Consider the following 13,565-nt stretch of genomic DNA (forward strand, 5'->3'; position numbering starts at 1 on the left):
TAAGTTTGCAGATGACACCAAAGTTGGTGGCATAGTGGACAGTGAAGACATTTACCTCAGAGTGCAATGGAATTTTGGGACAGTGGGCCGAAGAGTGCAGATAGAGCTTAACTTAGATAAATGTGAGGTATTGCATTTTCATAAGGTAAGTCCAGGCAGGGCTTATACACTTAATGGTAGGATGCTGGGGAGTGTTGCAAAAAAAATAGACACTTCGAGTTGCAGATGCATAGTTCCTTGAAAGTGGAGTCACAGGTAGACAGGATGGTGAAGAAGGTGTTTGGCATGCTTGCCTTCACTGAGTGCATTGAGTATTAGTGAGGCCACTTTTAGAAAACTGCATATATTTCTGATCTCCCTGCCATATGGAAGGTGTTGAGCTTGACAAAGTTCAGAAAAGCTTTGCAAGGGTGTTGCTGGGATTGGAAAGTTTGATCCCACCTCCATCTGGGTTTGATCTATGGGGAGAGGTTGAATAAGTTGTGGCTTTTTTCCCTGGAGTGACAGAGGCTGAGAAGAGACATTATAGGGTTTCATAAAACCAAAAGGAGCATAGATCAGGCAAATATCTAAAGTCTTTTATCTCAGAATAGTTAAGTCCAAAACTACAAGGCAGAAGTTTAAGGTGAAATGGGTAAGATTTAAAAGGGACGTGAGGGATAACGTTTTCACATAGAAAAGGTGGTGCTTGTATGGAATGAGCTGCCAAAGATCAGTCTAGAATATCTGAGCAGCATGGACAAGTTAGGCCAAAGGGTTTGTTGCCATGCTGTATAATTCTATGACCATATGAGGATGGCATTCAATGAAATACAAACTTGAAAGAAAGGGGTATAAGTGTATTTTAAATAGAATTTACTTTTAAGGTTGTAAGGTGGCATATTACTTTCATGTATTTACAGTATTACGTAATACGTACACACATAAGAATTAGGAGCAGGTTTTGGTCATTTGGACCCTCTTGCCTGCTTCTCTTTTAAATTAAGATCACGGCTGATCTGATTGTGGCTTCAATTCCACATTCCAGACCATCATGATAATCATTGACTCCTTTGTTCAACAAGAATCTTTCTCCCTCTGGCCTAGTATTCAATATTCAATGTCCCCACATCTACCACTCTCTATTGAAGAGAATTTCAAAGATTCATGACCCTCTGAATCTCAATTTTCATGGACCAGGCCAGACCCTCTCAAAACATTTTGAGAAAGTAGCCCAAACACTAACTTTGCTTGTTGTTTTAAGTTGGTATATGCGGATATTCCGGGAGGGATGCAGTTGGTCAAACCATTTGGTTTTAAACAAAACAGAATTTATTTATAAGATCACTGAATGAAACATGAACAAAAGAGAACAGGATACAGAATAACTTGACTTCTCCAAAAACCCATCAGACTATACCAGCTTAATGACGCTGTTCCAAATACTTGCAACAATCCCCATAAACACCTCTTAGCACAAAAGTATAAACAAAGACGGGGTCTTACATGAGAAAAGTCACAGAGAGAGGAGGATCGGGCTGGACCTGCTTCTTTGGATCCAACAGCTTTTTCGATACTTTTGCTAAAAATCAAACCAAACTAGAGAAAAGCTGACCTGAGAGAACTGGTCACTCCCCTTTCATTGTACAAGTATTATTTTTCAAACCTTGAAAGCCTGTCGCCTGAGGAAGTATCTGTTAGCTATAATCAAACTGGCCCTAAACCCTTCAACTTAGACTTTTCTGAGTCTGTGTCTTTTGCAATTTCTCTGACAAAAAAAAAACAAGGACAACTTAACCTTGGTAAAGGAGCAGCATCGTCAAACCATTAAACGGGAGACCCATTTAAATGCTGCTTCATAGACCTGTTGAGTGATGATCCTCAACATGAGAATGAAATGTTTTCCCCATCTTTGCTTTTATGTATGTAAGAACCATGCTTGATCAGGTGCAGCATAGTTCCATTAACTCTGTATTCAATAATTGTTTTGCACTAAAATAAAAAGAGCACATATTGGCTGCCATTTTGTTTTCAAGTGCAATCCTTGGCAACATCACTAAAGGGCCAATATGCATCACCTTGACAACAAACATTTATAGATGCTTGATGACAATGCCAATACTGAAAGCTGGACACCTGCTAACTACTTTAGATTCCGCATACCCCATCACTCAGATTGATCTCTTTACCATTAGCAAAAATGAAGCCAGTGTATAGCTAACAAATAGGATTGGCTGCATGTCCAGCATTCTGTGCAGATGAAAGGACGCTGACAACATAATTGCAGTCCTGACTGTAAGTACCAACTTGTGCAAGTTCATCATTTCACCTTGTGCCTTTTTTTTTAAATAGTGTGGGATGGTCAACACAAAACTACAATCCTCACTGTAAATCCAAAAATCTTTCTGCTACTCCCCAATTTTCACTCAAACTCTCCCGAAGAAGTTGAATGCGGTGGTACTGTTGCCTGAACATTGTAAGCAAAATGCTGATTCCTCTTGAAAGAGAACACAGCAGTTTATTGGATTGTGTTCCAATAAAGGATTATTTTAATATAACAAAGGAGTTGGGAAGAGTTGCATTGAAGATTCTGTTTTGAAGCAAAATATATTTGCAAAAGATTTATTTAAAGTAAGACACTCAGATAAAAAGTAGTTAAAAATGATCATTTTCCCTGGAGTATAAATAATATGCAGCTCATTAGCTCATCTCAGCCATGCTTGAAGACACCCATCTTTCATCTTGGCAGTTCTCTAGCCCCCAGGTACTTAATATGCTTTGTCCGGTATCTGTTTTACAGTCAGGTTGTCAATAGAAGGAGATAAACAGTAGAGACAAAAACATGTGTAGTTAGTTTTATTTTTAAATAGGTGCAAGTCTTCAAAGGCAGCTGGATCTAGTTTAGGCTGGAAAAAAAAGCAGTTTCATTCACTTGCTTCAGCATTAAAAAACACTTTTGGGGGGGAAGGACTTCATTTCTTTTGCCTGGGTTTAGAATCTTTTCAACTGTTTTGTCCTTGTGATCTTTCTCAGGTATTAGAGGTAAATAACAGGAGTAGGCCATTCAGCCACTAAAACATGTGCAACCATTCCATGAAATTATGGTCCCAGCTCTATATGCTCCCCAATATCACATATTGATTAATCATTTGATCAACAGAATTTAAAGAATCTCAGAATGAAAGCTTTCGCACAGGATCGAGGGCCGAAGGGCCTGTATTGCACTGTAATGTTCTATCACATTGGATATATGTTGCAGGACATGCCATTCGGTCCAACCAATCCATGCTTCTGTTTATGCTTCAATTGAATCTCCTCCCATGTTTTCATCATAGTACAGGGGTTAGGATATCATGCTGTGTCTATACAGGACATTGGTGAGGCCATTTTTGGAATACTGCATACCATTCTGGTTGCCCTTCTATCAGAAGGGTGTCATTAAACTTGTGAGGGTGCAGAAAAGATTAACAAGGATGCTACCAGGACTGGAACGTTTGAGCTATAGGGAGAGGCTGAATAGACTGGAGCTTGTTTCCCTGGTGCGACGGAAGCTGAGGGGTGACCTTATAGAGCTTTATAAAAACATGGATTAAAAGCCAAGGCCTTTTTCCTCTGGTAGGCAGCTTCTTTCTTTTAGAATGGACATAAAGAGGCTCAGTGGTAAATAGATGGAATTCACTGCCACAGAAGGCTGTGGAGGCCAGGTCATTGAGTATATTTGAGACCGAGATAAATAAGTTCTTGAATGTCAAAGAGATCACAGGTTATGGGGAGAAAGTGGGAGAATGGGGTTGAGAAGCCTATCAGCCATTATTGAATAGTGGAGCAGACTTGATGGGTTGAATGGCCTAATTTCTGTTCCTTTGTCTTATGGTCTTATGGAAAACTAGAGGACATAGATTTAAGGTGATGGGGAAAGATTCAAAATGGACTTGAGGGGTAACCTTTTCATGCACAGGGTGATGCATGTATGTAAGGAGCTGCCAGGGGATGTGTTGGAGGTGGTACAATTACAACATTTAACAGGCCTTTGGATACATATATGAATAGGAAGGGTTTGGAGGAATATGGGCCAAATGGTGACAAATGGGATTAGGCCAGACTAGGTCTGATCAGTGCAGCTAAATTGGATTGAAGAGTCTGTTTCCATGGTGTATCACTATCCAAATCTGCCGTTGTAACCATCTCTCCCTCAAAAAGTTAGTTTGTTTCTCTTTGAGTGCATCAGCATCTCTGTGGGAGCAAGTTCAACATTCTCACCTCTGTTTGGTCAAAGAAGTTAATTCTTTTGAATTTTTTTACTGGATTTCTTGGGGACTATTTGATCCTGGTGAGCTTTAGGAAAGAGGAAACATTTAGGATATCTTTCACCATTTTAATGATCTTTATTAGGTTTTTTTTTGCTTTTTTTTTAAATAAGAGACCTAGATTATCATTAGTTTCCAGATGTGACAAGAGTTAGGACAGAAAATACATTGTTGAACCATTCAAGTTCAGGCACCCAGTTAAAACACGGCAGAATCAGGTTTCATGTCACAATCACGTCACAATCCAGTAGGTTGCATTTCACATTTTCATAATATAGGACATGCTTGCAATTCTCGTACTCATTCTAACTTCAAACAATACATTCAATGCAAACCACCCCAGAATCATAGTGTGTTCAAATAGACATGCCATGACATATAACTGTTAACAATGAGACAGAGAAATAGACCATTTGTATCTCCATTCTTAAGCCATTTGGTCCAACAAGTCCACACCGTCCCTCCGAAGAGGAACCCACCCACATCCATTCCCCTACCCTATATTTACCCCTGACTAATCCACATAAAATTATAGGCAACTTAGCACAGCCAATTCACCTGACCTGCACATCTTTGGATTGTGGGAGGAAACCAAAGTGGAGTACCCGGAGGAAGCCCACAAGGCACAGGGGAAACATGCAAACTCCACACAGGCAGTCACTTGAAGCAGGAATTGAACCCGGTCCCTGGTGCTGTGTGGCAACAGTGCTAACCATTGAGCTACCGTGCCTATCAATGGAAATAGTTTTCTCTCTCTACCCTAATGTTCCATTTCATATCTTGAAAAGTTTAATTAAATCATTCTTTAATCTTAAAAAAAATCCTAGAAAATTACATTCTAGTGTCTGTCTGTCTGTCTGTCTGTCTCTCTCTCTCTCTCTCTCTCTCTTTCTCTCTCTCTAAAAAGGGGGACCCCAGTAATCCCTGCTTTCTGTTGGAGGATAAATGGCTGGATTTTTTATAACATTTTGTAAGCCCCAACAACCACTAGTATCCCAAGGATATTGCAGCAGTCTGAGCTTCTGTGGCAGTATGACTTGAGCCTGAAATTCCAGTGTACTACTGAAACATTGAATCCCCTTCTGCTTGTGAATGGTAGATGCTGAGATATCAGTTCTTTAAATGTTACATTGTGGTTGGACCCTCGAGTATTTTTGTGTTAGTCACAACTTCCACATGAGGAGAACTGGGCTCCTAACTCCATACAACATATTGCGTTAAGTAGCTGCTGAATCTTTCTGGAGTTTCTGGCAATCCTGTCAATGCATCAATTATTTCAACATGCAGAGCTATACATCTTTTACTATAGATCACTTCAACAAATCCTCACTCAAGTACTTTGCAGAACCAGTGTGTAGTTAACCTCTGATAAGTTGTCACCTGTGCCACCTTTCTCCACATGTTTAGGCTGGAAGCCCTGTATTTCACCATTTGCAGGTTGCATTACGTGCAAATCCTGCTTGGAAGGTATCCTTTATAGTATGCTTGATGTCAGGTTCAGATGAAATAGTTTGAATGGGAGAGTTAGTCATAATATCACCTGCTTTTTCAGGTCTTGTGCTAATGCCATAGCCTGGTCAGGTTGGATATCTGAAATGATAAGGACATCAGAGTGACAATATATGAATATGATACAAGCGGTGCAGATTTATATCATTTTCAGGTTGTAAATGTGAATAGATTGTGAGATTATGGGACAAAAGGATGTGAAAAAAAAAATTTAATCTCATGATACTCGCCCTGCTGTTGGCTAAAACTTTAGCAATGGCTGCTGCAATGACTGTCTCTTCTATGAAGGTTAAGTTGGCAACTATGTCCATCTCACTTCCGCTAGCTCCTGCTACCTCCAGTTATGTGCCATCTAGTAAGAATGAAAAACCTGTGTCAATGGCATGATGTGGCTACAATGATTATGGAGGCCTTGATGTGGAGGTGCCAGTGTTGGAGGCGGGGGTGGGGAGTGGGGTGTACAAGGTCAGAAATCACACAACACCAAGTCGTGGTCCAACAAGTTTAGTCAAAATCACAAGCTTTCAGAGCACTGCTCTTTCATCAAATGAAATCAGTTACTCCGAAAACTTATGATTTCAAATATATGTGTTGAACTATCTCACCTGGTGACGCTTGACTTCTGACCTTGATTAAGGAGGGAGCAGTGTGCCTGAAGAGTTAGATATAAGACTTTACAGTACTGAGGATGTGAACATGAGGTAAAGATTTAAACATTGTGTATGAATTGTACTCAGTAAAGATTTTGGTAAGTCAGTTATGGGAAGTAATGCATGAAGCACTCAATGAGGGTTGAGGTGCAAGTGATGGAATGTGACATTTGAAGATGAATTCACTTGACCAAACATGTCAGGTTTTAAGCTTTTTCTACGAAAATTCAGATCTTCAGAGCTAGGTTCCTGGCATCATACACAATAGCAAGCTGCTGCCATTCTCTTTGCCCAATTTTTTGGCTCCTTTTAAACAGATGGACCTGTCTTGCTTCCTGTCCACCACCTCCAACAAGATGCCTAAATCAGCTCAGAGAGCCTTGGTAGTGTGTTCTGTCTTCCAGTGTGCCATAATTCAGTGCTTCTCTTGTTCTCACAATACTTTACAAGCAGTTGCAACATGTGCTCTAGTCAGAATGTACTGTTACTTTAAAAAATGCAGGCCGAACTTTAAATGGGGCTTCATCCGAATTGCCTGTGCTGAGGTACACAGTCACATTATTATGTTTGTTGCTGGACATACACATATGTCATACATATAAGCCAGCAGGCTAAGATCTGTGCAATGCTCATAGTGGCAGTGATGAGAGCTCGTTAATTATGCATTGCAAATCGCATGCCTGCTTTCAGACAGAATCCAATTTTTCCAACTATTGTTTTTGATTTCACAGAATGCATAGATACATGTGAATACAAGCTGCACAACCTTTTCACCCCCTGTACCTCTGAAAAATGGGGGCTACCTTTTGCATAGTATTTCAAAGAGCACACTTAGCAGCGCAGAGTCCAGCCTCATTGACAGTTTGGCAGGACCACTCCAGATGAGGCTGGAGAGCAAGCTAGATTCCCTAATGGCTGAAGCAGTGGGAGGAGATATACACTTCCCAGACATGGTGGAAAGGTGGGAGAGTGAAGTTGGTGAACGGTGAGTCCTGGATCTAACCCTGAAGGGAATCTGATCTTTGATCCCCTGAACAGCTCCATCCTGCCAATGGCCATGGTTGTAGTGGTGAGGGCTCTGATGAAGGGCGCACAATTTGAGTGAGTTAAGAGCCTTCCTGCTTCTCTTAGCTTACTGGCAGTCCCCTCCCCCCTCCTCCTCAAGGCTGACCTTGCCTTCCTGTAGCTGCCAGGTTTACCATGGGTAGATTTAAACTGGCACAACAAGTTAAACTGTGGCTTCCAGCTTCATTGATATATTCATGTCACCATCCTGCTCACTAACAACAGGCTGATTGTCCCCCCACCCCATTCTCCCCTTGTGAAATCTAGAAGTTGATGTGTCGGAGGTAGCACTCAAAATTTTTGCCCATTTAACTCCTGATTTACTCACAATTCCATCCACTCACACTTGTTGAAATACTCCCACAGTAGCAGTGCAGGAAGAGACCTTCTAACTGTTGTTTCAGAATTTCACCAATAATTTCTGTTCTGAGGCTATCATTATTGAATTCAATGCTAAATTGGGAATGGGGATCACTTGTAGTGTTCACTAAGAAAGAGGCCGATTTGGAGAGTTAATTAGCCCTGATGCTGAAATGGGTGCAGCAGATGCCGCATTGCTTTTCTTGTGACAATATATAAACAGTGAATAAAGTCATCAGTTCAACTCAAACAATTCCATTTCCAAAAATGAATGATTTTCCTCCTTCCTCCCACTTAGCTTGTAAGATCCTAACTTTGATAATCAGCACATATAAATTCAGGGTTAACTTAAACTAAATCAGTCAACTTCCTCAAGATTTCCGAAACTAGTGGGTTCTGATCTATCAATCAGTTAGGATTTCAGTGAATTGTATGAGGAGGCAATGATATTCTCTATTAGCATCTGGCAAGGATGCCTAAGGCCAACTGGAATGAGGCAACAGATGATGGTCATCTGTCAATGAGGCTAATTGTGTGAGAACTTCACTGAGTGTCTGAGCTGAGCCTTATCTTGTTTTGTTTCTGTCCAAGTTGGATTGGGTGTTTTGCCACAAGGCCCGCTTGAATTTTCTTACCCTAACCACTTCATAGATATCAGCCTAAAGACAGACAGCCTTTGCACAGCCTCCATCTTTGAAAGGCTGATGTACACCTGGACCAGGGCTGGCAATCTGTCCTTGCCACAGCCTGTCAACATCATGCTCCGAACCTACACTGCTCATTGCACATAATCGGTATGGCTGACAGTCCTTCCCCACTCTCTCACGTTCAACTCTGTTTAACCACAACGCCACACATTTTACTAGTCCATAGCTCCAACACATTTGAACTCCTTCAGTCAGACCTCGATAAGCATCTGCCTGTATGTGGAGAACGTGTAATCAGTGGTTTTGAATTCTGAGACTTGAAATAAAACTCTGACCACAAAACCAAATGCCTGGACTCTGACTAAATAAATTTAATCTCTGGTGTTTAATGGATAATAGGATAGTTAAAAGGGGAACATCAGTGGAAATATATTGCTAAATATTTTAATAATGCAAAGAAACTCTCTTGGGAAAATATTATGCAATTCTTAACAATACATCTTGTGATGCAAGGTGTATGATATAAATATATAGAATTAGTAGCATGTAGGTACTCATTTCTGTGTATGTGTATGTTTAACATGTCAGTGTTTCTGGAGCCATGTTTTATTTTTCTTAAATGGTATGAGAAAAAGAACCACTGGGGTGATAATAGGAAGGGATTTTTGTTTGCATTAGGGGAGTTTTATGAGTGAGCAGAACAAATTTGGAAGATTAGAGCCCTGAAAGGATTGTTCAAGGTTGAGAAAGTTTACATTCAGTTGCATGACTAATCAAGGAAGAGACTATTAAATTCTCAAAATTGAGAATGGAAGGAAACAGTTAAGTTAAACCTACAGTTGTTATAAAGAAGCAAATTCTCTCTCATACTTGAGAACTCTAAAGTAATATTTGAGTACTCTAAAGTGGTGGTATTGGGATAGATGGGATTGTATTTCCACTGTGTGTTCAAAAATCTCTCATTGTTATATGTGAATACCATAGTTTGTTCTCTTAATTATCTTTTCTTTTGCGTTCTCAACTTCTATTTTATTGTTAAAATCAATTCTGTAGCATTTCAGTATTTCAGTGAAAGACCACTACATCAAATTAAAATAAACAAAGTATGATCTATCAAGCCAGATATCAGTCTGGAATCTGAGGTATCCCACAATAACATCAGCTGGGATCCTAACAATCCACGATAAATGTGATGATATAATGTCGGAAGCATGTCTGAGTTAAATGGTTGCAAGAAATTTGTGAGTTTACTTCACAATTTTTGACTCTGCTGTCCATGTTGATGTCAGTTCTGCTATCTCCATTATCACTAGTGCAGCGTATTTCAATATTAAATGTAATCTATATCTAGCTGAAGGCACTTATTATGTGGAACTAGACCTCCTCCACTTCCAAAATCACTTCTCCATTATCACATTTCACCTCTTTCATCACAAAGACAAAATGTTCCATAGTCAGACTTCATCCTTTCCTTCCATAGCAAGGTGATCTGTTGTCAAATATATTCTTTTCCATAGCATGCACAGTCTGTCATCCTGTCAAGTGGCTTTCCCTCCATCATTCACAATTTCTTTCCCCATTCTCAATTATCATCTCTTCCATCATTGAGACAGCCAGTTCCTGATACTATCCACCTACTCTTCCATCTGTATAACAGCCAGTATAAACTTGCAGTTACTCTGTTTGGCCAGAGCACATATATATGGACAATCAATCCACAAACTTAACACTGACAAAATGCTAGAGCCCACGACAAATCACAAGAGAAATGTAACCAAATTGCATACTGTTGGACATTACTAATGTTTTTTGATATATGTTAAGTATTTCTCTGGATTTTGCACCTCTATCAAAAAGCTATTCTGCAAACAATGATACCAAGGAATAGAATATGCATCCATTACTGAAGGGACATTGCTGATCAACTTGATGTTATTGGAGTGAATCTCATACCCTTCCATCTGGTGCAGACATTGTTCCCAATATGCCAAGTTATCTCTTTCCTTACTCACAGATTGATGAAAAGTGGGCCAATCTTTTTAAAGCATTGTCAAGCAAGAAATCAGTTATATAAATCAGAATAATGTTCACACAACAAAAATTCCCAGTCATCATAGATTCACCTCACAGTTGAAAGCTAAACTCTAAATAAAATCAAGCAGCTTCTAGACTACTCCATAATTATAGACACTCCACACTTAATAATAAAGTTGATCATTACACGTCTTTCATTGAAATGCTTCTATCTGGTGTTCTGTTTCTGTTTTATGCCTGACATTCAATCATGACTTTCAAAGTGAAGCAATACAAGGTTTGCAGTTTACAGATCTCGAACAGCCAGAAAGATATTGAATCAAACTTGTGCTATACTTTAGTTTGCTGTTTCACTAAGTTGTGTCTATTTTCATAGATTTCTATTATGATGCCCTTTAATTAATTCACTTTCAGAGAACACATTTCCCTACGGGTTTAAGGTTCATGTGGATGAGCAACCAGCAACTAATCCCTGTAACTATGGGATAGTTATCGCATCTGTATTGTTATTTGAAAGGTACTTTGTGAGTCTCTGGTAGATGCAGCTGAGTTTGTTGCATGTGGTTTATGCCATTTTCTTGCAAGAAAGAAAGCCCGACTCATAAAGCCCAATCTAAATTTAGTTCATTTTGATTGATGCTAAGCCATGAAGATTTTCATCCAGTCACATTTGTTCCATGCTGTACTTCAACAGATAGAGAATCATGCTAAGGTATCTCATGAATTCAATTACAAAAATGCAGCATAGTCATTTAGATTTGGAAAGTCCATTTGTTACTAATAGTGATCAACCAGACATTGTCAATTTCAGGATATCAATTAACCCTGTGTACATGGTGCCAGTTTGCATGTTTAACTCTGTACTTGGCCTATCTGTCAGATCTCAGCCCATTGTTCAGCTAATGATTGCATGTCTGGATCTGTATTTGCATCAACAGTTGTCTTCAGTTTTTCAGATCAGAAGTATATGTTTAGAGTTATACATGCCTCCAATCAACACGTGGTATCGAATAGATAATGCAGGTCGTTTTGCCGAAAGATATGTGGGAGTTTAAGACGTATCCACATACAGCAGACCACGCATGGTGACTGATGCACAGCAATGGGTCCACTTGCACCAACATGTAGGGTTCACAGGTTAAGCTTGGTGTAAAAGTTGACCCTTGGTTTTGAAAGGAGTTTTTGAAGATTCAGATGTTGCCATATAACCCATGATATACAGAACTTGTTTATTTCTCACATTTCTACTTCTATAAAGAAATTTTTTCAAAAAACTAGAATCTTAGATCTCTTCGAACTTAAGTACCAAATGTTTCCTTTGACTCTCTATTTTAGCTGAATGCGGGGCATCTGTAACTGGAAATGAAGGCATTCTTCTTTCACCCAATTACCCAGCTGATTACAGCAACAACCATGAATGCATCTATTCCATTCAAACACAGCCAGGCAAAGGAATACATTTGAAATCAAGAACGTTCAGACTCCAGGAAGGAGATATTCTGAAGGTAAGAACAGCACTGTGCAATGTGACAGATTAAGGAGCACAAAAATCTTTTGAAACTTTGCTCTCTGCACAGTGTGACATTTCGATGTCTTGCTTGTGTACAGTGAAAACTGATGCTTTCAAAAACCGCTAATTAAGTGATTGTTGCTTTGCAATTTGATGTAATTAGGTAGAGAATGGACCCTTTTGTAAAAGATACTGTCAAGTGAAGTCAGCTTAAGGGAATCTCTATTTAAGGATGATTTGATTGCTTTATACCAATGATCTCCGCGACAGCACAAAAAGCCAGAAGTGTTAAGATAACAAAATCCTATCAGACTACAAGTTGAAGAGAAACACCAGGGAACTGAAACTAGAGAAGCTGAATGCACAAAAATCTCAAAGAAGTGGGAATTAGGCAATGGATCTAGGCAATGGGTCACGCAGAAGCAGCTAGGCAACAAGCTACAGAGACATTCATGTCATTGCACTCAGCTGTAGAAGAGCTAGAAGAGGCTTGGGGGTTAACAGGAACAATACACAAAAGATACTTGCTCATGATGTCTGAAGATATCTTGGTAGAAACTAGGGCAGCTATTATTACTTAATAGCTACCATGTTACAATCATCACTTCCATGTGCAAAAGGAACAGCCTGAATTTTTCATGCTGGTGGAATATTGAGGATAATTTGTGTCATCACAAAGAATATAACACAAAACAATGAAGTTGTAAGTCTGTTGAATTCAGCTAAGGTCTATGAAGTACTCAAATATGTCAATTATGTCACGAAGTTATTGCATTGGTGAAAATTTGAACTTCTTCAGTCTTTTGCAACCATTGCTAATGGGAAGTGTTAACTTCGGGTGAATCAGGCAGGCTGGATGCAAAGGAGAATTCTTCCTCCTGTGTTATAGCAATGCAGTGCAACCCAACCTTAAAAGAAAGAATTTGAATTGAGAAAACATCTTTCAGAATCTGAGGATGTCCCAAAGCACTTTACAGCCAATCAACACTTTATCAACACTTCTAGAGCCAACAGTCCAGGAATGTGATTTGTCTGAGATTTGTGTGAGAGTTTCTGTCTCAAAGGTGGGGGATCCACACAGCCAACCATAATACCACCCAATACAGTAGTCTAGGGCAGTATGTTGCTGGAGGTAAAAGCATGCAATTTTTCATCTTTATATCGAATGTATGATATTAAGAATAATGAAAATGGAAAAGTTCTGAGGTGCTCCTTTAGATGTAGAAGGACTTTGTGTTTGCTTGCTTCCAAAACCTTTGTTCTGGTCCATGTCGGTAACAGTGGTCATTTTAGTTGAGTCCACCTGGATCAAGGACATGTTTATACAGTCAGCTAAAACAATGTTTCAAAATTAATGATACCTAAAAAATTTCTGGTAGCAGGAGAAGTAAAGTTTCATGTTAAATCTTGCATCAGATATGATAGCTATTACATTATTCATCATATATGAAGAACTCACCCTCAACTGAAATGATCTCGTCTTTTTCAACAAACCGCAACTGGC

At 39.4% G+C, this 13,565-nt stretch overlaps 1 protein-coding gene across 1 annotated transcript in view; it reads left to right on the top strand.

Moving 5' to 3' along the window:
- Positions 1–13,565, top strand: part of csmd2 (CUB and Sushi multiple domains 2) — a 605,906-nt gene that overhangs the window by 229,649 nt on the left and 362,692 nt on the right. The window contains exon 17 of the mRNA XM_060847269.1: positions 11,887–12,056. Within this exon, the coding sequence (XP_060703252.1) occupies positions 11,887–12,056 (170 nt within the window). The remainder of the gene's footprint in view (positions 1–11,886; positions 12,057–13,565) is intronic.

The sequence above is a fragment of the Hemiscyllium ocellatum genome, chromosome 30, assembly GCF_020745735.1.
Source record: "Hemiscyllium ocellatum isolate sHemOce1 chromosome 30, sHemOce1.pat.X.cur, whole genome shotgun sequence".
In the NCBI taxonomy this organism is placed as follows: Eukaryota; Metazoa; Chordata; class Chondrichthyes; order Orectolobiformes; family Hemiscylliidae; genus Hemiscyllium; species Hemiscyllium ocellatum.